A 25,601-nucleotide genomic window follows, 5' to 3' on the forward strand; every position below is an offset into this window, starting at 1 on the left:
CTCAAAGACAAAATTGCTTTTGGAATATGTCTGAGAAGACCAAAGACCTGTACTTTCTTTTATTCTTAAAAAATAAATAAATAAAAATTTAAAAAAAAAAAAAAAACACTAAAGATGAAGCAACGTAAACCCAACACAACAGAACTATTTTGGTTTTCCCTATATAGAATGCAATCTATCCTAAAAGGAACTATTTCTAGGTCAAACACAAACAGTTGTTTCAAGGTACCAAGTATGTTATTTTAAAGCTATTATAAACTGTATACAAAAATGAATTTGAAAACCCAGAACCTAAAAGCATTATCTGATGCATCTTGTCTTAAGACTTCCAAAATGAAAACAACAAAAATTGTTTACAACAGGAGTCACAAGCAGATGTCTAGATCCCAATTTTAGGATTTGATCTCGTCTTTATTCTTTGGGATGGGCTCTGCGATAGTTTTTTCCTTACCTAAACTGATTTGCGTATTTTCAGAGCAGTTACTAGAACAGTTCTTATTCTCATCAGAGGAGCTTTTTCTTGTAACTCCTGAATTTTCACAATCTGGACTCTGACATTCACTGTCCTCACCTTTTTCAAGAGAAGCAGAAGTCTCTTTTTTATCTAAGAGATTATTAATAGTTTTTTCTGGCTTACAATTTGGATTTTCAGCACTGCTGTCCTTTTCACTATTTCTCAGCTTAGCAACTTCATTACCAGCCTCCATTCCAGGCCTATCTGCATTTTCTTCATTTTCTTTCAATTCTCCCTTATTTTCTTCAGCTGCTTTGCTACTTAAATGAACAGCTGTGGGGTTATTCTTAGATTCCTTGGATTTTTTGTGCATAGACGATTGAATATTGTGGCCAGAGACAGGAGATGTAGGGGTCTTTGCTGCTTTGCTTCCTTCAGGCTTTTGTTTTTTAGCAGGGCCCCAAATAAAATGATCTGGAGGGGTATAATGATGTTGAGCAAACCGAAGGAGCTTCCTTCTTTCTCTTCTGTCTCTAATAGTATAAACAAAATATTCCAACGCACTCTGCTTGATATTTGGAAGAGTGTTCTCTACAAGAGCTTCTTGAAGAATAAATTTTACAAGAGGGGATTTAAAATGTTCATATCCGAGCTCACCAAGGCTTTTTAAAATCCGGGTAATTCTTAAGTAGTTGTGCTGAGACCTGGAAAAGATTATTAACAGCAATAAGGAAAAGAGCAGACGGAAAAAACACGAACTTAAAACTATAAGAAAAGTTTTATGGCAAATGAGAAGAAAAAAATGTCAAATTACCTTAAATAGAAAAAGGATCCTTAAAGTAAAAAATAAATTAGTGCCTTTTATTTAGAATAGTATACGAAACAAAATGGAATAGTGGGTAGTAGTGAGTTGCCTTTCAAGCCACCCTCTGACACACTGTGGCTAAGTGGATAGGATACAACCTCTCAATGTCCTAGGCACCTTTCTAAAACTAAGAGACAGAGCTGTTAACTTGTGTTGATAGAGTTTCCTCACCCAATGAAGCCACAGGTCCTTACTCTAATAAGGCATAAAATACAGATTTAGAACTAAAAGGAATTTCACAGACAATTGAGTTCAATTTCTTCAATTACAAATGAGGAAACTGATGCCTGAAGAAGCTATATTTGAACAATGACTCAAATCTAGTTCTTGTGATTCCAGAACCAACATCTTTCCCCCATAACATACTACAAAGCCTTGATATCAAAATACATTTTCTGATTTGTGTGAAAAATCAAACAAGCTTCTGTTATAAAACACATTCTTTGTTTAATGCTTTTCATTAGAAAAACATAAAGAATAAGAATTATTCCCAGTGATGTTGAAGGAATTAAAATTTGTTTATTAAATATTGAGAATCAATAGTATAACTAACCACTTAATTGTAAAAACATCACTGTTGTTGTAATTGTGATTTGTATAAGCATAACAAGGGCTGACACAGCTGAATGCTGCCAGCTGCAGTTTGGAGGAGTTGATCAGCAAAATCAGCAGAATTAAGCAATTGGAAAAGAATAAAGAGGGGAAATCACTTCATTTTCTGAGCAGTTCTAATTGGTTAGCAAAGAAAACAATTAAGAAGGAAAAAAGGATCACCTTATTTGCATCAGTTGCAAATCCAATGACCTTAATATTTTCTTCTATTCTTTGTTATTCTCTTCAGCATTCCCAAAGACTAGCGATCACCACTATTTTTTTCACATCTCAAAGAAAGTGCTCCCATTTCAAAATCTAATTCTCTTTTCAACACCAAAGTCTCTTTATATAACTAAGCATACTCAGCTTTCAGACCTCAGCATACTTTTTTTCCAATATACTCTGTCTTTCTATGCTCTCCTTCCACAATTCAACTTAGCCCCTCCATGTTATTCCCAATGGCTTTTACTCAAAATATTTTCCAACTGTTTCAATCAGTGCTTCTGCACACAACTATGTTGAAGGAAACCTTGGTGTTCCACTTGATATGAATAATGGTTCTCTGGGTCTGATTGTATTGAACCATTTAGAAACAATCATCCTACCCATGAATTCTACAAGTCAGCAAGTATTTACTGTCTACAATGTGCCAAGTAAGCAATAGAAATTTTTTTTTAAAAAGTAAAAACAATCCCTGCCCTCAAAGAATTCAGATCTAATGGAGGAGATAACATGCAAACAACTAGTTACAAACAAGATAGATATAGGATAAACTGAAGGTAATCTTGGGGTGTGTGGAGGGAAGGCATTAATATTCAGGACCAGGAAACAGTTCTTGCAGAAAGTGTTATTTTTACTGATGCTTGAAGAAAACCAGGAACTGGAAATGAGCATTCCATGCATAGGAGGCAGCAAGTAAAATATGTAGGATTGGGAGAAGGATTGTCTTATGCAAAGAGCAGCGATGCTACTGGATTATAGATATATAAAATGGAACAAGAAGACTTGTTTCTAACATGTTGTTTCTACAACTCTGTTCTATTTTAACACAGCTCAAACCTACAATTGGGAAAAGAGCAGGCATATGAATGAATGGCATAACTCTTGAAGAAATACATCAGAAAACAACAGTGACTATTCTGGGTTTCCATTTTATTGTGCAAATGCTGAGTCTCAGCATTAGTTTAAAAAAAAAAAGTATGGGGGAGGGGGAGGGAATTCTGAAAATAGTAATTCTCTTTCATAAGTAATAGGGAAAATAAGTCTGAAACATTAAATAGATTTGGCTCTCAGAACCACAGTTGATGTCCCTGATTCAGACCAAAAGCTACGTCAAATAAATTTTTAAACAAAGAAATAAGTAGATGTGAATGGAATGTTTTATTTTTTTAATGGGCACTCTGCCACTTACTTTATAATTGTACATTTTCCAATCTTTTTCAAATAGTGTGTGCATTAACTTTTTTCTGGGCACTACTAAATTGAAAGTGTATCATGCCTTTCTACCTTCCAGCCAGTGACAATTATATGGTCCAATTTAAGTGCATCTAATTTAACTTATTAAAAAGCAAGTAGAATTTGCTTGCAAAGAAGTTCAATCCAGGCAACCATTTCTACATAGTCGTAATGTTTATCAGTAAAATATAAGCTGTGTGAGGGGAGGAAGAGTTTTTGTATTTGTTTTTCTATTCCCAGTATATACTACATGTTTAGCATAGGGAAATACTCAATAAATCCTTATAGAAGTAAAGTGAAGTTAATAATGGCAAATCAATTGGACTTTGAGGAATTAACCAGACTAAAGGTATTTGTAAAGCTGAAGTTCATATAATATGAGAGATGGAGTTTTGTGATATGCCAAAGCTGAATGGAATCTCACTGGGTCCATAATATTAAGGAAAAGGGATTATTACTTGATTTTGTTATTTCACAAAGTTCTCTTCTTCACTGTACTTTATTGCTAATGAAATGAAGAATGCAAAATAAAGAAAGCTTTTCTACAACTCAGTTCTTGGTACACATGTGTTCTCCCACTCCTCAGGTATTAAGTAAATATGCAAATATTTGAATGAGTGCTATTTGGGAAAGAATGTGATAAAAAATGACAAAAATGATTTTCAAGTTGATGGTGGCTTTCTAGGATCATTATAGAATTGATTTATAGCTGCAAAAATCCTTAGAGATCATCTAATTTAACTCCCTCATTCTATAGATAAGAAAACTAACAGTCAAAGAGTTTGAATCATTAAGTGATCTTAAGTTTTTAGGATCCTATAACTAGAGTTAGAAGATTCTTCAGAAATTATCTTCCTTTTACAATTGAGGAAACGGGTTTTAAGACATGTCCACCACCTGTGCAAAAATATTTGTAGCAACCCTTTTTGCAGTGTCAAAGAACTGGAAACTAAGTGAATGCCCATCAGCTGGACACTTGCTGAATAAGTTTTGTTATAGGAATGTAATGGAATATTATTGTTCTATAAGAAATGATCAGCAGGATTTCAGAAAGGCCTGGAAAGACTTACATTAACTGATGCTGAGTGAAGTGAGTTAGAATCAATAGAACATTGTACACAGCAACAAGAATATGTAATCAATAACTGTGATGGACTTGGCTCTTTTCAATAATGAGGTAATTCAGTCCAATTCCAATAGACTTGTGATAGAGCCATCTGCCTTCAGAGAGAGAACTATGAGGACTGAATGTGTATCACAACATAGTATTTTCATCTATTTTGTTATGGTTGTTGTTTGCTTGCTTGTTTTTTTTTTTTCCCCTCTCATTTTTTTTCCTTTTTGATCTAATTTTTCTTGAGTAGCATGACAAAGGTAGAAATATGTTTAGAACAACTGAACATGTTTGACCTATATTGAATTACTTGCTGTCTAGGGAAAGAAGAAAAATATGGTACATAAGGTTTTTCCAGGGTGAATGTTGAAAACTATCTTAGCATATATTTTGAAAAATAAAAAGCTATTATTTAAAAAGTGACAAGTCCAAGGATGCATAAGTAGTGAATAAAAGATCCAAAATCAGAACCTATTTAAAATATAGCACTTTTCATTATCCAATCAATACATTTAAATCTCTCATTTCATAAATTATTCACATCTCTTTTACCTAAATATTTCAAGTACAGCTATTTCCTTGTCTGTAATACTGTACTTCTTTATGAGAGGTCACAGTCAAAATTAATTACTATTTGGTGGCCAATCGTCTGGTGATGTCTCTACAATCTTATCTAATTACCTAAGGCTGATCTCTGGATAACAGACATATAATTCATCCTTCCAATTTTTCCATTTTCACAGATCTTTTCTTTTTTTAATTAAAGCTTTTTATTTTCAAAATACATACATAGATAATTTTCGACATTCACCCCTACAAAGCCATGTGTTCTAATTTTCCCTCCCTTCCCCTCATCCCTCCCCCAGTCAGCAAAGATCCAACATATTAAACACAAGCAGTTCATATATATATCCACAAATATCATGCTGCACAACAAATCAGATCAAAAAGGAAAAATGAAAAAGAAAACAAAATGCAAACACTAACAAAATGAGTGAAAATACTATGTTGTGGTCCACATTCAGTTCCACTGTCCTCTCTCTAGCTGCAAATGACTTTCTTCATCACAAGACCATTGGAACTGGTCTGAATCACCTCATTGTTGATGAGAGCTATGTCCACCAGATTGATCAATAGCATAATCTTGCTGTTGCCATTTCACAGGTCTTTTCAAGTTTAACTTTTATAAAACTACAGTCTCCTTCATGCCATGATACATGATAATGGAACTTAAAAGAAGTCCTTTTTTATAGGGATGATGATACTCAATTGTGTCATGTAGGCATGATACCTGTTCCATCTTTTCTGGCCTGGGTTTGAATTTGCCTCTTATATACCAGTGTGAGAGTGAGTGAGGAAGTTGGACTAGAAGGCATGTAAAGATCTTTTTAGCTTTAGATCGAAGATTCTAAAAACTATTTTATAGAGTTTCAGAACTTACAAAACACTGTACTTATTATCTCACTTGATACTCAAAACAACCCTCAAAGTCAGGTACCACAGCTATTATTCCCCAAACATCCCCAAATGGAAAAAAACTAAAGTTCAGAGAAATAGGTGATTTGTCTATAATAGAATTTATTCATTAAGTTGCAGCTCAGGTATTCAAATTTTTCCTTTTAGGTCAATCCTTATTTCGAATCTGTATCATGTTCCAAATCTAGAACCTACATATCATGTTGTTTCTTCAGTAAATATAATACAAAAGTAGGGAATAAAAGCAAAGGTGAAATCCAAACAGCCGTTTTCTAGCAACATCTGAATAAAAAAAAAACTTCAGTTGGGTTGAGGAGAAGCTGTCCTAGTGTAGTAACCAAGTGAATGTAAAGAAGAGTTTGAATATGAGATGTTAGTAAAAATTCATAGGAATTGGCAAGTGATTACATTTAAGGCATGAGGCTGAAGGATGAATCAAAGATGTTTCTAAAGGTTTGAATCTGGTGACTTAAAACAGTGGTACTGTCATATGAAATTGGGGAAGTTTTGAGAAAGGAAAGAAATTGGGGGATTTTGGGGGGAGGAGGCAGTAAATAGTTAAGTTTGAGACAGATCAGATTTAGTTTGATACCAATGAGACATCCAATTTAAAATAACTAGCAGGCAGCTGGAAATGTGGGACTGCAACTCAATAAAGTAATCAGACTAAGATGTATAAATCAGGAAGACTGTTGCATTGTAATATGTCATAGGAGTTGATGAAAAAAGCCAGGAAAGAGCCTGGAAGGATATTCTCCCTTAGGGGGCAGGAGATGAATGATGAATTAATGGAAGAAAGTGGGAAAGACCAGTTTTAATACTCAGAAGAGGTTGGAGACAGGTATACTAGAGAAACAAGAAAGGAAAAGGGCTGGTCAATAATGTCAAATTTTGAAAGGTGAAGAAGGTTAAAAAGGATAAGAACTGAGACCATTTAACTGAGTCATTAAGCAATTAGCAGTAATCTCTATGGAAGCATTTTTTTAGTAGAAGCCACACTACAAAGGATTGAACAGTGAATGAGTGAGTGGTAAGGAAGTAGGGGCAAGCACAACATACAATTCTTTCAGAAAGCTTATCAAGAAAGATCAAGACAAATGTAAGACAACAGCTTGAAGGTATGGCAGAGTAAAGTGAAGGGCTGGTTTTTTCCCTCTTGCTGTATTATTAATTTAAAGTGGGAAAGATTTAGGTATAAATACAGATAGCAGAGAAGAATCCAATAGTTTAGGAGATAGTGATAAAAAGAGGAAGCATATGATGAATAGAACAAATGCATAATGTGGTTGGGCCCTAATATGACCATAATATAGGACTGCTTTGGAAAGATAAAGGATGACTTTATCCTTTGAAAGTAAAACAAAAAAGAACAGAATATTCAAAACTATAAAGTTTTGTGGAATGGGTAGGATGAAAATGTTCAGCAAAAGTGGTTTGGGTTCTATCAATAAAGTAGGGAAAAAAGGTCCTTGCTATAAGCAAGGAGTGTGAAAAGATTTTCTGTGTAGATTACAGCAAAAAGTCAATCAGAGATGAATAAAAGGATGACCATATAGGAGTAAGGATTCACTCTATTTTGGACCAGCTCAGCATTGTTTCATGACATCCTCTAAGAGCCAGCTAATACCCAGAATAACATTATAGAATATTTTTCATGTAAAATGTATATTTTACTTCCTCTAGTACTTGTTTATAGAATAAAACACAATTTGAGACAACATATTTAAAGATAAACAGAACAAAGTAAATTGAAAGGAAGAAGAGGATATAGAAGCTTTCCTGCACCTAAATTGAACAGAATAAAATACTAGAATGATAAAATTAGTCCTAAATTTTCTGCCAGGTAAATAAAAAAAAGGGGGGGGGGAAGGACTGAATAACATATTTTTGCTTTTTTCACAACAGAAAGCATATGAATTATCTGAAGACAGAAATTTTTCTCTTTGAACTAAAGCAGGAATTTATTATGTGGGCTCTTTTATCCTAGTATAAAGGACATTGAGCAAACAATATTTTAACTACAATTTTTAAAAAAATCTTTTCAACTAAATACTCTCCTACTGACCCTCTCCATAAAGGCAGAAAAATAACACAAAATCATGGCTCATTTAATGACATTTCTACAAGAAGTTTTGCTGGTTTGGTCTAAGTATTTTGCTTTCTGATGGTCTAATATTGTAGGGAGAGATCTAGATGAATGGATAATTAACATGTCCCTTCTTCCCTCCCTCCCCCTGCCCATCTCCTCTCTCCCTTTCCCCTGTTCCTTTCTTCTCCCTCTCTCCCTTTCTGATATTAGTTGTTTTAAATGAACTTTGAACAAATGCAGAATCTCATTCAACTCACAGATTAACTAAAATAGTTTATAAGATTTAAAAATCTACCCAAAGCAAGGAAATCAGGGAGACATTTTCTTCAGTTTAATTAAATTGAATTGAAGCATGATCCACTTTTGGAAATCATATGTTTATCAGTTAAAATAGCTAATCTATCACTCAACAATCATTCATTAAATACTTACTATGTATCAGGCCCTTGTTGGCACTGGGAAGACAAAGAAAATTAGTGAAATATCTCCTAACCTGAATTCAGATAAACAGATTAAGCATTTGCCAGGTGCTTACTATGTTCTAGGCACTGTACTATACAATTAAACTATAAATACAAGCAAATACGATAGCCTCTTCCTTCAAGAAGTTTATATATAATGGAATACTGAAACTGAAAGGAACACAAATGAAGAGAGGAAGATAAGATAAAATGTCCTAGAAATTGCATGGAATGGGAGGAATAGGCCCTTCCAAGGTAAGGCAAAAATTCACCTCTCAGAATCAAGAGATCCAGTGAAAGTCTAAGACTCTTATGGAGATGATCAGAGAATGGAGCCATAATGAGGATTTAGCCAGGAAATAATCTCCCTCAAGATTATTATTAGTCATAAACAGAACTTATATTTGTTCTATATATCTAAACAACAGGATATGCATACATATGCATTTATATATACAAATATTTTTCTATGTGATATTTATACACACAGACATATGTGTGTACTAACACACATATACTAGATGTATATTTAAAGAACACAAATACACAAATACAAAGGTAGATCATATATATGTATATGTACATGGGTTCACCGATATACATACAAAACAAAATTAGCATAGGGTAGTGGACAGAGTGGTAGATATCCAGGAAGACCAAGGTAAAAGTCCTCTTTTTGACATACTAAACTAACCTCTCAGTACTCTAGGAGACTTTCTAGGACTATAAGTGACAGAGAACATGCCAATCTCAAAGAGTAGTTTCCTCATCTGAGAATTCCTAATATCAGTGAAGTCACAGGTCCAGAACATATCTCTAACCTCTACAAAATTAATAACAAGTGACATGTATGTCTGAGTCTTAAAAGAAACTAAAGATTTTAAATGTGAGGGTGGGAAGGAAGGAGTATGTTAAAGGCATAAGGAATATCCAGTGAGAAGACACAGAGATGAAAATAGAATGTCAAGGGAGGAACAACACTTAGGTAAGTCTGAAAGTCTACTTACATCATCCTGATCTGTTGAGTCATCAACCTAAACTTTGTTTTCAAAAGCTAAAAGCATCAAGCAACCAACTCAATTACCTTCATGGAACTGTTCATGTTTTCAATTAACTATAGCAAGTGATTTAACAATAGCCGATTTCTCCCTAATACCTAGCAAATTTCTAAGTTGCAATCTACTTACATTAATTAATGTATTCCTGGGGAATGCAAAATCCTATTTTTTTCATATTAATCTAGTCAGTCTAATTGGAGTTACAAGTTGATGCCTGACAAATATTAAACTTTCCCCCCCAAAAAAGCCTTTATAGGGACATATCTATAAATAGGTTTTTTTATTTAATTGATGTTTTGCACCACTGATTCTCTCTAAAAGCAGAGATAATTGAGAGCTTAATAAGTATACTCTCCTCTCCCAAAATATTTAAACAAGACCAGGCCTAACCAATACCTAAAGCATATAATATGCAAACTCATCAAGACAGGAGTTCTGATAGCAGGTAGAATCATTAGGGAGAGGACAATATACATCAAAGGTTCTATTTTTAAGCAATTCATATCATTCAAAGACAGATTTTTTCCTTTAGTAGAATAGCACTTTCGATGAATTATTTCATAAAGCTTTTGAGGTAGAAGAGCCTTTCTTTTCTGCATATTTTGACACAAGTCATTAAAATTCACTCAAAAATATTAGATGGGCTTCACTATCCCCACCCTCCAAACCTCAAAGACACATGTACACACATATACAGTCACACACACATATGTACACATATACACATTTTCTGAATTGTAGATTTCTTTGGATCAGTGGTTGTGCATGGAGGAAAAAAAGGAGCAGTTCCTTGAAAAAAATCAAGAAGTGACAATTCTCAGGTAGCAATGACAAACTGTAAAGTTTACTAAATAACCATATGCAAATCACATCAGTATCTTTCAAAATAATTGATTCATAAACCAGAATGTAGTTACCAAGAAAATCCCAATGAAAGACCATGTTTCTAAAGATTTTTAATGACATCTTAATGCCATTTTAAATTGTTAGAATGTTATTATTTTAATGTCATACTGAGAACATTCCTGATTTAAATGAAAGAATTAATACTTTAACAAAAAAAAGAATCAATATTTTAGTATGGCTGTACTGATTTTAAAGTATCTTATTTTCCTAATAATTTGTACCTTATTCCTTTCATTTTGGACAATAATTTGCATACATGTATGTAGAAAACTCCTAGTGTAGTACCCTTCACTGATACAAAACAATAACTGGTCTATGACTTATAGCCTTAGAAATGTTAACGATTTGCCAGTCACAAAACTAGTAGTAAGAATCAGAGGAAGGCCTTGAATTCAGTTTCTAACTCTTAAGTATGGCCTTCTAGACATTATGCCAAGCTTTCTCCCATATATATGTTTATATTTGTTTTGTTTTATCTAAACCTGCAATTTCACCAGATATGAAGAGGCAACTAGTCAGCAACATAGTCTCAAAGTGTTCCATGGGTCACTAAAAGGTTAAAGACTTAACTGAGGTCACACTGCAAGGGTGTTATCAGAGGCAGGATATGAATCCAAATTTTTGTTACAAATTGGCTGACCCTTGGAAAAGGAGGAGACAGAAGAGTGGGAGGGAGGAGGATAAAAAGAACAGAAACAAGAAAAGAATAACAAGAAGTAAAAGAACAAGAAGGAAGATGAGGAGAAATATGGAGAGTCAATAGAAGGTATTCTCAGAGGAAAGGCTATTCAAGTGTGCTCTCTAAAATTTATTTAAATAGCAAGTTATGATTATTTCTTTCTTATAATTTATCCACTAACAGCTAACAAATAGATTTGATTTCATAATAGTTCCTAGCAATGCTTGGTGACATGTTTTTGCCAAATCTTTGTTATCTTTGACTATGAAATAAAAAAAACCCAAATTAATAGATTTTAGAAATTAGTTTTTTTAAGTATGTGATTATTTGGGATCAGACCTGTGGTGCATTACTTTGGGAAATTCTCTGAAGCAATGCAGATTGGCTGTTATTCTGTCTCCTCCACCTCTCATGTTACACATGCAGAGAAGCCCTTCTTTCACACTCACATTCCCCTCCCTCTTTCCCTCTATCCTTCTCTCTCTCTCCCACCCACTCCCCTTTAGCACTCTGATACTTGTCCAATCTTATTTACATCTTGGTTCCACCCTACATATCCAACTTGTTCTCTTTACTCCCCAATACAAACCCTTCACTACAGCCTGGTCAGTTTCCTCACTATTCCTCACTCACATACTATTCATTCTCACCTTTGTTTATGTTCTTTCCCTTGTCTAAAATACCATTACTCCTCTGCATCTCTGCAACTCTTTTGTGTTCATCCTCCATATCCCAGTGCAAGTCTCTTCTCCTCCAATAAGCCTTCTCCAACTACTCCAATGAAGACTGAACTCTCCCTTCTCTGATTTCCTACTGTATTAGTTATAGTCAATAACAAACACCCTCAGAAAATCAGTGAGGATTAGGAAAAGGCATAATGAATAGATAGCTTCAGAATCTGAAAGACCTGGGTTCAAGTCATGCCCCCCAAAAATTATCTTGTAACAATTTCATATATATTCCCATAAGTACATATTGTTCCCCTAAAAAGAATATAGGCACCTGGCACATTCTAAGAATGTAATGTTTATTAATTGATGAGACAGTATATTATGTATATATAACATAAAGTGAGGATAATGAAATAGCTACCCTAGCCATGGTCCCAAAAAATTTATATTACTTAATATACTTTCTTCTCCCATTCTTTTTTCCTTTCTTCTTTATGCATTTACTCTAAAATTGATTTTTTTATAATTTAATTTTAATTAAATAATTCTATTGAATTTAATTAAATTAAAATAATTTAATTTAAATAGATTATTACTTATATCTAAATACAGATATATAGATATGTCTATATATACACATATACATGTAGATAGATAGGTTTAGATTTGCTTTCCTTTCAAGTTTTGGATTTGGAAAAGACTAGACCATCATGCCTCGTCTGACTCAAACAAGAAAGGGCTTTGCTTCCTAACACTTACTATATATACTTCATTCTAGTCAAGATCTGCCTAAAAGTCCAGAGAAGATGAAAGAAAAACATAAAAGATGAAAGATGGGAGGGACACCAAAGCAGTAGGGGTAAAAGAAAAAAATGTTATTATAATAATTTCTCTTGCCTGGACTATAGCCAATAGAGAGTCACCCATTGCTTCTTCAAAATATCCTACACTTTGTATAAAGTATCCCCTAAGGGAAAAATTCTTTCTCCAGCAGTGAAACTGACAGAGCCTTCTAAAGCCCTGAGGATTCCTGGGTAGATAACCATGGTGGTTGATTGAAAAATGGGATGGTTTTATTTTTGGTTTTGCTTTGAGGTGTTTCTTGCCTGGGGAGGGGAAGGAATTATGAAGTCTAAGGAAAAGTAATTCTCAAATAATATTTTGGATTTTGGAAACAGGAAGAGTATTTAAGAAAGGAAAATTCTTCCAGATCTACTTCAAAGAAGCGATTTTATTTTTCACAGTGCTGAGTCCATAGCCTGATACTGCTAAAGAATAATAAATTAGTTTCATATAACTCTGAGTTTTCTACAAAATTAATTAAAATTTCATAAGGAAGACAATTTGATCCACAAGCAACTAATTTCATGACAGAAAGAAATATACATACTATGTTTTTAAAATGCTAAAAAAGTCAGACACCACATTATGCTGCATATTTATACATGCTTAGCAAGCTGTAAGCACTTAGTAAATGCTTTTTCATTTATTCATTCAAATGTAGTTGTTTCTTAATTAGATGGTAAGCTCCTAGTAGACAGGATTGTTTCATTTTTTGTCCTTGTATACCCAGCACACTATACAATGCCAGGTACACGTTAGGCATTTAATAAATGGTTGCTGATCTTCTACTCAAGATCATAAAGTATTAGATCTAAATCTCCAGAGTTTTTTTAAACTATAAGAAACTTTCAAAAATGAAGTTATATTCAATAATGTTACATAAAGGAACTAATAAAATCTCTTGCAAATGCCTATATTTAATAAAATCAAGACCAAGCACATAAAATAAAGAGCTTAATAAAAACTTAATTTAATGATGCATAAAGCTCTAAAAGTGTTTTGGTAAAGAAAAAATGTTTAGGTTAGTGTTAATGGGTGTTTTTTTCCCTTTATCTCTACTTGTCTAGTTCAGCTAATTATAGTATTCTAAAAATGCTTTAAAGCTGTTTTGCAGTCCAACAAAGATGTCATCCTCCAATTAACAAGAAAAATCAGTTTGCAAGCAGACCAGGAAAATATTAGTAAAATGGCTTTTGGTTATAAGAATTAATGACAAATACTAAAAATCTCAGCCAAAAAAAATTATCAACCTATCCCAAATATATTGATTTTTTACATGTTTTAAAAAGAGTTTTCAAATTAACAGGAAAAACTCTTTTTTTTTTCAGATCCAAAGGAAAATTTTCTCTGTATTTGGTGAAATATGTAAACAAATAACAGACTATTAAAATATTTTAAATGAAAGAATCTGGCTGTCACTAATGCAGATTTTCAAGGAGCAAATCCAATGCTTGGAAAGGATGGAGCCCAAGATTTATAAAGGACTGCTTTACTTACTCATTCAGATGCTGAAACCGTTCCTGCCAATTAGTAGCCCGAACCACATTTCCAGTTTTATCAGTCAACTTCATTCCAAAAAATTCTAACATCATTTTATAAGCCAAGAAGAACCTTCTAGTTGCTTCTTTTGTTTTTTTGAATTCCTATTAAAGAACAACAAATTTAGCTAAAATTACTCTAGAGTACATATATTGTACAACTATCATATGTTAACCATGTATGTATGTGTGTGTGTGTATTTTTTTTAAAGAGAGATATATATAGAGAGAATGAACATCAAAAAATAAAACACTCATAAAAATATTACCTCAATTTCATATGTGGTTAGCTCTTTAGCATAAAAGTTCAAACCTTGTTCTCTCAATGGAAAAAGCCTGTTTCAAAAAAAAAGAAATAAAAATTGAAGTTTTCTTTTACATAATTTGGTGAACACAAATAATTAAAGTCATGCTTTAAAATAGCTAATAAATAACAAACCATTGAATATAAGTGTGGTTATGCTCCAGTTTTTCATAATCTCCTTTCCATTTATTTAGGACTTCTTCAATGTAAACACCTGAACATAAATATTTAGAAAACTAGTCAGATTCATTTGGAAATGTTTGAAGAATAAACTGTAAGATTTATGTCAAAAAATAATTGAACAGGTATCACACTTAAACATAGTATCATTATACACATAGATATATCTTTCTATAGAGTTACATAGTTATATGTACATAACTTTAATTTTATATATATATATATATATATATATATATATACATATATAGATGAAGTTAAAGATACAAAATATGTTGGTAAAATGCTACATTTCATTGAATGATGAAATAAGTAATTTTGTATATTTTGAATTCCCCCCAAACAGATTTTAATATGTAATTCAATTTAATTCAACAAAATTATTAAATGTCTATTATGTGTACTACATATTGTATTAACACTGGTGATACAAAGATAAAACTAGTTTCTTCCCTTAAGAAGCTGACATTTTACCAGGAAGAAGCCACATGTAAATAGATAAATAAATATAAAACATATGAAAAGATACTAAAAGTAATTCTCCAAGTGATCAATATGATTTTGTAAATATAAGATGCTATTCAACTGAAAACATATTTTATATTAAAAAACCTCATTCATTTAAAAATCTTTTTCATATGACTCATATTTATTCTCTCCCACCCCCACTGATGTCTTCTTTCTCCTTTCTCCAAATATTTTTGAGCATTTTCCCTCCCACCACCTAGGTTTCTCTCCTCTTTGGCTGTGTTACTAGTAGAAGTAATTCTGAATTTCTATAGTTAAAGACATGCTAAAAATAAGGGGGACAGCCTTTATACCTATCTTTGGAGCATTTTTCCTTCGGAATACCACCATTCAAAAGGTAACATATACAGATACAATGTTTGTTTTTTAAAAAAACAAAAAGTAAAGAGCATTGCCATGTGAATTACTTTATATAATATATGTACTGAAATCCAGGGAAATGATTTATATAAAATTTTGGCTGAAAACATGAGTCTACTAATACTGCCATGAGCCTAACTTAGGTCTTAACTATAAGGATTACAAATGTTTAACAGCTCACTTAAAGATTCTCTGATTATAATCGGCCTAATCAAAAACTAATGAAAGAGACAAAGAACAAGTTACTAAATCCAAAGGAAAGTGCTATAACTCTATTTTCAAGGGTTCTCATAGAACAATTTCCATAAGGATCATTAAAACTTATGGAATTCTTACCTAAATTAAATATTTATGGTTTGACTCTTTTTTATGTTTCTTAGCCTCCCCTTTTTTCTGAAAGAAGCAGATAATAATGTAAAAACTACAACAATTTATCCTGAACCAATTTTACAATCCCAAAAGAATGTCTAAGAATGTATAGTTAAGATAAGAACAAGTAAATGTGTCCACTATACCAATGTATCTAACTAATACACTTATGGAAGATGCTCTAAAGCAGATGTGTCGAACTCCATTTCTTGAACTAAACCAGATTATAATGCAGTTGGAGGTGTTTAACAAAATAAATAACAATACAACAGAGAATGTTAATTTGTATTTTTCTAAATTAATATAGGGGCCACAGGAATCTGTTTCTATTTAAGTTTGGCACTACTGCTCTAGAGCAAAAATTCTTAACTTGACATCTATGAACCACCAAGGGGTCTAAATAGATTTCAGTGAGTCAATAAACCTAAATTGGGGGAAATTATATAATCTCTAACTAAAAAATATATAATCTCCAAATAAAAGTATGAGGCACCTAAGTAACAAAGTGGATAGAGCACAGGGTTTGGAATCAGGAAGACTCATCTTCATTGAATTATTCAGCTTCAGACATTTAGGATCTGTGTAATCTCAATTCTGAAAGTCCATAGGTTTTTACCAGACTGCCAAAGACTTCCCACAAACCAAAAAAAGGTTGGGAACCATTACTTTACAGGCTTAAAGTAAGATTTGAAGAATACATATCATCTAGAGGGCTCAGGACTCACCTCTATCTACCCCCATCCCAATCATCCTATTTCTATCTACATATTAGAGAGTCCCAGCTATCACAGCAAGAAATACAAGTTCTCCCTTTTTATGGGACTTTGAAGAATAATTCAAGCCATGATGCAGGAACTAGCTACATTCTTGGAAACTGATTTAGATTTGTAAGAGAGGAGGAAGAGAAGGAGAAAGAGGAATAATCATTAGTATTACTCTTATTCTTATTTTTCTCATCTTTGTTGTTTTTATTTTTTATCCAGCAGTGTAGTAGATCATAAGCTATTAATATGTAATAATAATATCAGGATATTTACTTGCCAAACATCTTTTATATTTGAACCCCAATGAAAAAGACAAGAAGACATTATTACATGTTTTAGGGTTAATAAAATAATTTTACATGTTTTTTTTTTCATTTTATGCTTACAATTGCCCTGTAAAGGAGATTCAATAAGGATTGTTTTCTCTGTTTTATAGATAAGAAAATAGAGATGAAAGGATCTGAAGACGATTCTAACCAGATTGTATTTGGCTTCAACTAAATCCAACATTTTTTCCATTACCATTAGATTTCCATTACATTACCAATAAAGTTGGCATCATGCCCCATTTTATAAATGAAGAAATTAAGGTTCCAATATGTAAAATTATCTGGCCCAAAGTGACACAGCTATTCACTCAAAGAGTTAGCCTATGTCTTCTAACATTCAATTCAATATACTTTCTAATATATCACAGCTATATATAGTGTGAGATTATTAGGTTTAGGATAGAGAGACAAGATAAATATCCTATATCCTTCTTCTGTCCTTCCCTGTTTCAAAAAAAAAAATACCCTAGAGGATTACGGCATGATGCTTTCTGGAAACTATTACCATTTAAGCAAGCTTCCTCAGAAATGGTGAGAGCAATTCCACTCAAAAATATACTCAAGAAAAATCAAAATTGTATATATTGCCTTGCACATGGTAGGCACTAAGTAAATGTTTCTGTAATTATTATATGGTAGAAATGGATGGGTTCAATTTGGGACTCTCTTTTAATCATTATTTCTCTATAATTCTCAGCTACAAGAATAACCAAGATAAGCATCAGACCTTAATGACATTTGCAAATGGAACAACTCTCTCAGCAAGAGCATTTGGGATAACTTTTGCCACACAGTAAAAATAAAATAAACAAAAATATTAAATAAACATTTTTTAAAAGAATGCTGTACATGATGAAGATAAACTAATGGATTATTATCTTTGTTGTTACTTAAAATTTGTTTCATATCAAAAGTATTTGATTACTTACCATCTGGTTTAAAGGGAATTTTATTCTTATAAAAACGGAGATTACTTAAGTCATTTTGATATCGGAGATCTTTAAAGTTCTGCTGAAAGATTTCAAACAATAATAACAACACAGTAAATAAATAGGTGCCTCCTTAATTAATTGCAGCATAAGAAAAAGGAGAAATATTATAGTAAGTTATGTTAATAACTTAAGATTTAATAAATAACATAAAATGTAGAACGAATTGTGAAAGTATTGAGTGAACTAGATGTGGCCAAACAGTAATTTATGTAACAAGATCTACGGCTATGTAGAGACTCTAAGCTCAAAGTATATTATGAGGCAGCCAAAAAAGCAAATGCATTTTTAGGTTTTAGTGATAGAAATTTCATATCTATATAAGGAAATTATTAGCGATGGCAAACTCTACCCTCGTTATTCTTAACCTTTTTTGTATGTTCTGGATCCCTCTAAAAGTCTGATGAAGCCTAAAAATTATGTTTTTAGACTTCTAGTGAGGTCTAAAAATATTTTTTAAATGAATAAGTCAAAAATACATAGGATTACAAAGGAAATAAATTATATTGAAATAGTTTTTGAAATATAAAATCATCTTTCAAGGACCCAATGCTCTATTCCAATAAAATCACCTGTGGAATATTATATTTAATACTGCATATCATATATTATAATCATATTTGATTACAACTGGATCCGATTAAGAGAAGAATAATCCCTGGGTGATGAAAGTAAATAAAATCATAGCATATGTAGATTAAAGGAACCTAGGAATGTTTATTCAACAGAACAGAAGACTTTGGTGAAACAATCTTTAACCAGCTATTAGAAGGATATTTAACTTATTTATCCCAAGAGGACTAATTAGGATTAATAGGATTAATTTATAATAGAGGGAAGCAAATTCTGGTTTGATGTACAGAAGTAATTCCTAACAACTGGGACATTCTCAAAAAAGGATGCCCCTAACTATTGTTATTGCTATTGCATTCTCCATCACTGGAAGTATCCATGAAGAAGCTAAAAAATTTTTTTAAAAACTTTCAAAGGAAAAAATAGATGCCTCAAATTGAGTTGGCCTAAATAACTTCTAAGTCTTTTCCAACTCTAATACTCTAGAATTCTATGTAACATTCTTACTGGATATTGATGTCTGTATTTGTACAAATCTCTTGCAGCATAAAAGCTTCTCTTTGGTTTGGTAGCCGACTCAGTGGAATCATCATTCTGAAATTTAAAAAGAAGACCTATTTACTGAAAGAGAATATTGGCTTATGTCATTAAATATCAGCACATTTATTTCATTATACAATTTCCCTAATTAACTTGAAATAACCCTACACACACACACACACACACACACACACACACACACAGGCATATTCTCAAGCTCATTTTGATTCTTAACAGCATCTAAGAAATCTTCACTAGTTAATGTTTTTCTAATTTGGGGTCACTATGAATTTCACACAAATTTCCTGTTACATAATAAAATTTCATAATTACCCAATAGAGGCCAGAACCCATGATGCCAAATGTGACAGATCAATATACAACAGAAATGCAATAAATAAACAAATCACCACATTTTTTACTGTAGGTTATATAACTGGTTATCTGAAAAAAATTTTTTTTGGTATTTCACATAACTAAAGTCTCTTAAGGAAATAAATTGGTTCTATAAAGAAAATACTTATTAAATCTGTAATACTTAACTGTTCTTAACAATAAAGATATATTTATGAAAGAAAAAAAGGCTTTTAACAAACCTAAATAATCTTATAAGCTGCATATTTTATAGCACCACATCAAGGAATATATGAAGGTATAAACAATTCTTCATCAATTATATTTATTATACTGTATCATAAATCAGCAAGGTTAATATGCTTACATATGCTAAGCAATCAAAAGCTTTTCCACTGAAATTAATCTACAAACTGAAATAACATAGATGATATTTCTTGATCTTACTCTTAGATACCTGAATTTCTAACATTACTAATTTCATAAATCTATGCAAAACAAGTTAATCTGTGCCAAATCTAAATTCTTAAGCTAAATGTCTTTTAAAAATGGACATGTGAATACTTTGTCCCAATCTTCTTACATCTTTGCTCTCTTGCATATATTCTATGATCCACTGACTTTGATTTTTCTCACAATAGATTTACTCCACATTATTTCTGGGCACTTTATTTCCCCAGTGCTGAAATTCCCGAACTTTTCATCTCCATCTCCTTGTTTCCCTGACTTCCTTCATGCTCCAGCTAAAATGCTCACCTCTTACTAGAAGCCTTTCCTGATTCCCCTTAATGCTAATTTCTTTTCTATCCCTGATTTATCCTCTATACATATGTATAGAAATATATAGATATTATCATATTTTACATAATTGCTTGTACATTTGCACATCTGTAAACTCCTTGAGAACAGATAATTTCTTGCCCCTTCTCTGCTTCCCCCTTACCCCTACCCACCTTCTTTTATCCTCAGTACTTGGTACATAATAGATAATAATATATGCCTTTTGATTTGATGATATTCTTTTTGTTAAAATGTGCCTGCAAGTGCTTTGATATCTAAAGATGTTTATACAAAGTGTAAGATATCATTCTATTTATATATTATCATGTTTAGTATTAGGAGAGGGAGAGTTGGGGTTCAAGATATATAGATGGGCATCCCACCTGCAGCATTCACATTTGGTTAAGACTTTTATGACCAATTTTTTCCAGCTTTCATTTATAATAGCAGCAGAGAGAGAAAATCTTATGATTCTCACAATTCAAGACAAGTACATACAATTTGATACCAGATCCTTTGGTTTTTAACATTAGGTACTCTATCAGAAACACAAGGAAGCTTAAATTCTGGCTCCTATCATACATATAAAGACAGCTGTACCTAGCAAATTACCAAATTTGTTTGGACTGGGCACCAATAAGTCAAAAATTGACATTATAATTAACAAAATAATGTTTACAGCTTGGCCTCAGTGAAAGTGTAAAAATCTTTATCTCAGAAATGCCCAACATGCTCAAATGCAATATCTTCCATAAATAATAGGCATATGCATATGTCAAAGAGGAACATTACTTTGGGTTTTAAATGTCCAAAATGTAGATAAAAGGCAACAAAAATTAAATACCTATATATAAATCAAGGAACAGTTTAGTATAGTAGATTTAACATCAGTAAGACCTGAATTTGAGTCCAGCCTCAGACTAAGGGCATTCAAAGGCAAGCAAATTATTAAAGTTCTCTGAGCTTAAGCAAGTACTTTAGACTTTTATGTGTCAGAGAGTTGCTAATTTAAATCAATCAGAAGCATCTGCGCACCAAGAATTCCATATACCAATACAATTATAAGTACACATAAAATAATCTTGTAGGAAGAAGTCACCCCTATAATAAAACAGTACAAAATATATCTTACTTTGTTGCATCATATAATCTTGTTCTTGGTGCAGCAGAAAGAACACTGCTTCTCAAATCAAAAGAAATGGGTTCAAATCCTACTTCTGACAATCATTACCTCTACATCCTCAGGTAAAGTTGCTTCAGAACTAAGGACCTCAGTTTCCTTATTTGTAAAATGAGGGGGGGTGGTCTAGGGAAGGAAGAAAGAATTAGCATTTTGCTGTGCCTATATGTGCCAGGCACTGTGTTAAGTATTTTATAAATATTATCTTGTGTAAGTTGGATTAGATGGTCTCTGAGGTACCTCTCTCCTATGAATGTATGCTATTACGATCCTCTCTCCTATATAACCATGGATACCAAATAATAGCTCATGTATATGGTACTCATCACTATGTCTATGAAAAAGCTTCTGTAAGTATCCTCATTTCATCCATAAAAAAAGGATACTTAGGCTTAAAGAACTAAAGTGATTTACTAAGACTCTTGACTAATAAAGGGCAAAGTCAGGAATAAAAACCCAATTTTCTGAGTTAAAAAAAAAAAACCAAGAAAACCTCAAAGATTCATATTAAATCCTATCACTCCACAAAAACAAACTTTAAACAATACGGGGGGGGGGGGGCAGGAATTAAATGTATAGCATGAAATGGAAGAAATCCCAAAGTTTTGATTTAAACTATTTGTAAAGCAGATTAAGAAACAAAAGCCATGAGTAGGGAGAAGGAAAGAAAGTTTTAAAGTTTATAGGTTTAAAGAATAGGAATCTTTGTTAGTAAAAGATTTGCTAGTGATGTATAACTTGCCACTTATTTGTCAACCTGGACCTGTGATTTTAGTATTATGGAGAACTCTCAAATTGTAATATCTTTCCACCAGTAAAGATGGGCCCTTCATCTGTAATTTATAGGTGTTGGAAAATTTGCCTAAGAAATTCTTGCCCCAAATCACAGGGCTAATCCATGTAAGAGGCAAGAGTCATTCCCAGATCTTCCTGATTACAAGATTGGCTTGTTCAAATCCACCACACCAAACTGCCTCTTTGTATGTAATGGACTGATAAAAATTTACCTTCTATGGTTTATTTGGGAAATACTAATATAGATGGTACTGATTATAATAAGGCACTATTTTTTTTTGGTTCTGATTCAATCTGATTATCCCGTATTAACTGAAACATCCAAACTTCAATAGAAAACTATGCTTTCAATGGAAGATAAATGAAAAAGGGAAAACTGCAGGATGAGAGGTGCATAGATTATATAGGAAGTAGAGAGACAGAGTGTGGAGAGGTAGTTACAATGCCCAAATATTCTCTACCCTTCATAATATCAAGAAAGCAGAACCAAGCACATAGAACAGCAGATTGTTGTTTATTCTTAGTTCTCGAAACTAGAAGTTGAAAGACTTAGGGAAGCATGGGATCTGTTCTTATCCTTGGGTCAGGATAACAGAGGATCCTTGAGCCAAGTAAGCCTAAATTTAACCAGTTGTCCCATTTGACTACAAAACACTATAACCATTAAAAGGGTCAGAGAAAATTAAGTCCTTGTGGTAGTGCCAAAAAGATTCATAAATCAGAGAATTCTTTAGCAAGCTGGAAACTCTTTGCAATGTAAATGGTACTGGTAATGAAGGTCTAAGGAAGAAGAGTGATCAACCCTTGTTTCTTTCTCTCTCTCTCTCTCTCACACACACACACACACATTTTCATTGAATTCAAATGGATAGAAACAGAACAGGTTTATTATTTGTTTAATTTAGAGGCAGTACAGTATACTGGAAAGAGCAGCAGTTTTGGAATGAGAAGAGTGAATTTTACTGAAGGACTTATAAACTATGTCATCTTAGGCAAGTTACTTGGGCCCAAATTTCTCAATCAGTAAGATGATCAATAGAAATATACAATCCTTTATATGCATGTCCCTTCTTAGTGAAACAGCTTTTGGGGTAATTTTTCAAGTGAGTAGTAGATGCCATTTCTTTTTCTCTTTTACTAGAAATCCTTGGATAATTTATCAGAGATTGCTGATTTTCTTTATTTGGAAAAAAAAGCCACTGGCAAAATTACATATCGAATTTTCATTTTAAATATAAAAGTAGTCATGTAAGGTGTCTGTTTTAACAGGCTTAATGCAATTCCCGAAAAACTGCTTTGAATTTCTTAAATAAGATGCACTGAGTAAATGAAGAATATTTTGACTTTAAGTGGGGAAATATTAGAGTTTGACAGGAGAAAATAAAAAGATTTTTAGAATGGTCTGCACGATAGAAAGAGCACTCAATTTGAGGGTCAGAAATTTCAGTTCTGCCATCTTCTAGCCCTTGTGACCTTGAGCATTCTCTCTAAACCTTTGTAAAATGGAGAAATTAGCACTACTAAGTACTCCACCATACAGGATTGTGGTAAGGGAAACCTTTTAGTTAAGCCTTAAAGTTACATATAAAGGTCAGCATCTGTAAGTTTAAGAGAATTTCCACAAGTGTGAAGAGGTTTCATAGCCTTCTATTTTTAGCTGACTAGTCCTTTTCTATTCTTCTGCTTTCTCTCTTCCTCCAGGTGCAAGGAAAGCACCCAACCAAATTAGGTTCTCTTTGGAAGAACTTCTTAAACAACACAATTCATGGGCACAGATGTGCAATGGGCCTGGGCCTCCAGTCACAACCATAGCCACAACTGCACGCCTACTTCTCAACCCGCCCGCAATTGCAGGGCTCCCCTCAACTTCCTGGTGACTCAGAAAGGAGTGTGCCAGGGGAGAAAAGAACGCCTGGACTTGACTCTGTCTTTCGGAAGGCAAGGAGGGAAGAATGGGGCTGAAAGAAAAAACCCTCACCCCACCCCACTCAGCCCATAAAATAATAAAATAAAATGCATCCAGATTGGGGTAGTCTCTTCCCCAATATGAGAACGCTTCTCCCTTTACCCTCCTAATGAATCCTCCCTCTCTCCTTCATCTGGCTGGGGCAGCAAAGCCAAATGGTCCACTCGGGGACAGAGATGCTCTCAAATTCCCCAAGAGGACGCGGGGGGAGCAGGGGAGATGGCACTGCTGGGGAGAGGTTAGAGAAGGACTGGACTGAAGGAGTCCCGAACGGCCCTACCCCCTTTCCCAGACCACTGGGAAGGCTCTGGGGCGTACCTGCTCTTTGCTACCGCCGGCGTCCGCGTCTCGGTCAGGTACAGCGGCGCAGTCTTCTGACCACTGGCTGGTCCTAGTAGGTGGCCCCAAGGGTTGCTCGGGCTCGTGCCCCGGGCCCTCGCGGCTGCCGGGGCCGCTGCTCTCTCGGCCGTCCTCCTCCTCGTCCGGCTCGGGCTCGGAGTCCGTCTGCCAGGTAGAGTCGCAATCCTCCACGGTGGTGGGCTCCTTGAAGCTGGTCCCGCTTAGCAAATTGCCCATTGAAGAAACGGCACGGACACGGAGGTTGCTGAGGGAGAAGGTGGAGGTGGAGATGGAAGAGGTGGTGAAGGAGGAGGAGGAGGAGGAGGGCCGAGGGAGAGGGCAGGGGGCTGCGAGGTGGGAGGCAGCGGCGGCCACCCCAGCCCCCACACACGGCCCTCGCCGCTGCCCCCCACGGAAGCAAAGAGCCAAAGGGAAGCTGGGGGGAAGGGAGACCCGAGGTGGGAGCTAGGACTCAAGCATGGCAGCACTAGGAGTCTGGGGGCGGCCTGGGACGGGGCGTAGGGGCCTCCAAGAGAGCACAGGGCAGCTTCCACTATCACCGCACTGATGTTCTAGTCCAATCCGGCCGCTGCTGCCGCTGCTGCTGCTGCTGCCACTGCTGCTGCCTCAGCCACCACCGCCGCTGCTGCTTCAGTGCAGAGACAAGCAGACACACACACTCACAGGGAGGAGCAGGCGGCCTCGGGATTTCCACCGCAAACGTTTAAACCCGCCCATCTGATACCTTCTCCTCCCCATGGACAAGAGGCTAACCAGGGCGACAGAGGAAGGGTCAACGAAGGCTTCCTCCAGAGCCCAGGAGGCGTCACCTCTTAGAACCCTGGAGCTGGCATTTTTAACCCCCCCCACGTTTCAGCCTGGGTTGCTAGGCCCTACTTTGCCCTTATGACAACCTAGCTTCTGGGGTGGGAATAGGACCTTTTATGAAGGCGAAACTCCTCTTTCCTGGTCCTGTGGGATAGTTCCAGCAATCCTTACCCGCTTGTATCCCATGCTGGCTCTATCTTCAAGAATGAGGCTTATTTTC

General features: G+C 34.3%; 1 protein-coding gene across 3 annotated transcripts; it reads right to left on the bottom strand.

Annotated features, from left to right (window-relative positions):
* OGFRL1 (opioid growth factor receptor like 1) lies at positions 1-25,601 on the bottom strand. Of its 3 annotated transcripts, none has more exons than XM_031964661.1 (8): positions 25,553-25,601; positions 24,533-24,818; positions 19,107-19,193; positions 17,967-18,048; positions 14,643-14,721; positions 14,473-14,539; positions 14,163-14,308; positions 1-1,158 (listed from the first exon to the last, which is right to left on the bottom strand). In XM_031964661.1, exons 2-8 carry the CDS (start codon positions 24,788-24,790, stop codon positions 393-395), a joined length of 1,485 nt encoding a protein of 494 aa, XP_031820521.1. In that variant the 5' UTR covers positions 24,791-24,818; positions 25,553-25,601; the 3' UTR covers positions 1-392. The 3 variants fall into 3 exon arrangements, with proteins under 3 accessions (XP_031820521.1, XP_012404599.1, XP_023358840.1); XM_012549145.3 differs by lacking the exon at positions 25,553-25,601 and adding an exon at positions 25,119-25,425; XM_023503072.2 differs by lacking the exon at positions 25,553-25,601 and having other exon boundaries at positions 17,967-18,045; positions 24,533-25,426.

The sequence above is a fragment of the Sarcophilus harrisii genome, chromosome 4, assembly GCF_902635505.1.
Source record: "Sarcophilus harrisii chromosome 4, mSarHar1.11, whole genome shotgun sequence".
Taxonomy (NCBI): domain Eukaryota; kingdom Metazoa; phylum Chordata; class Mammalia; order Dasyuromorphia; family Dasyuridae; genus Sarcophilus; species Sarcophilus harrisii.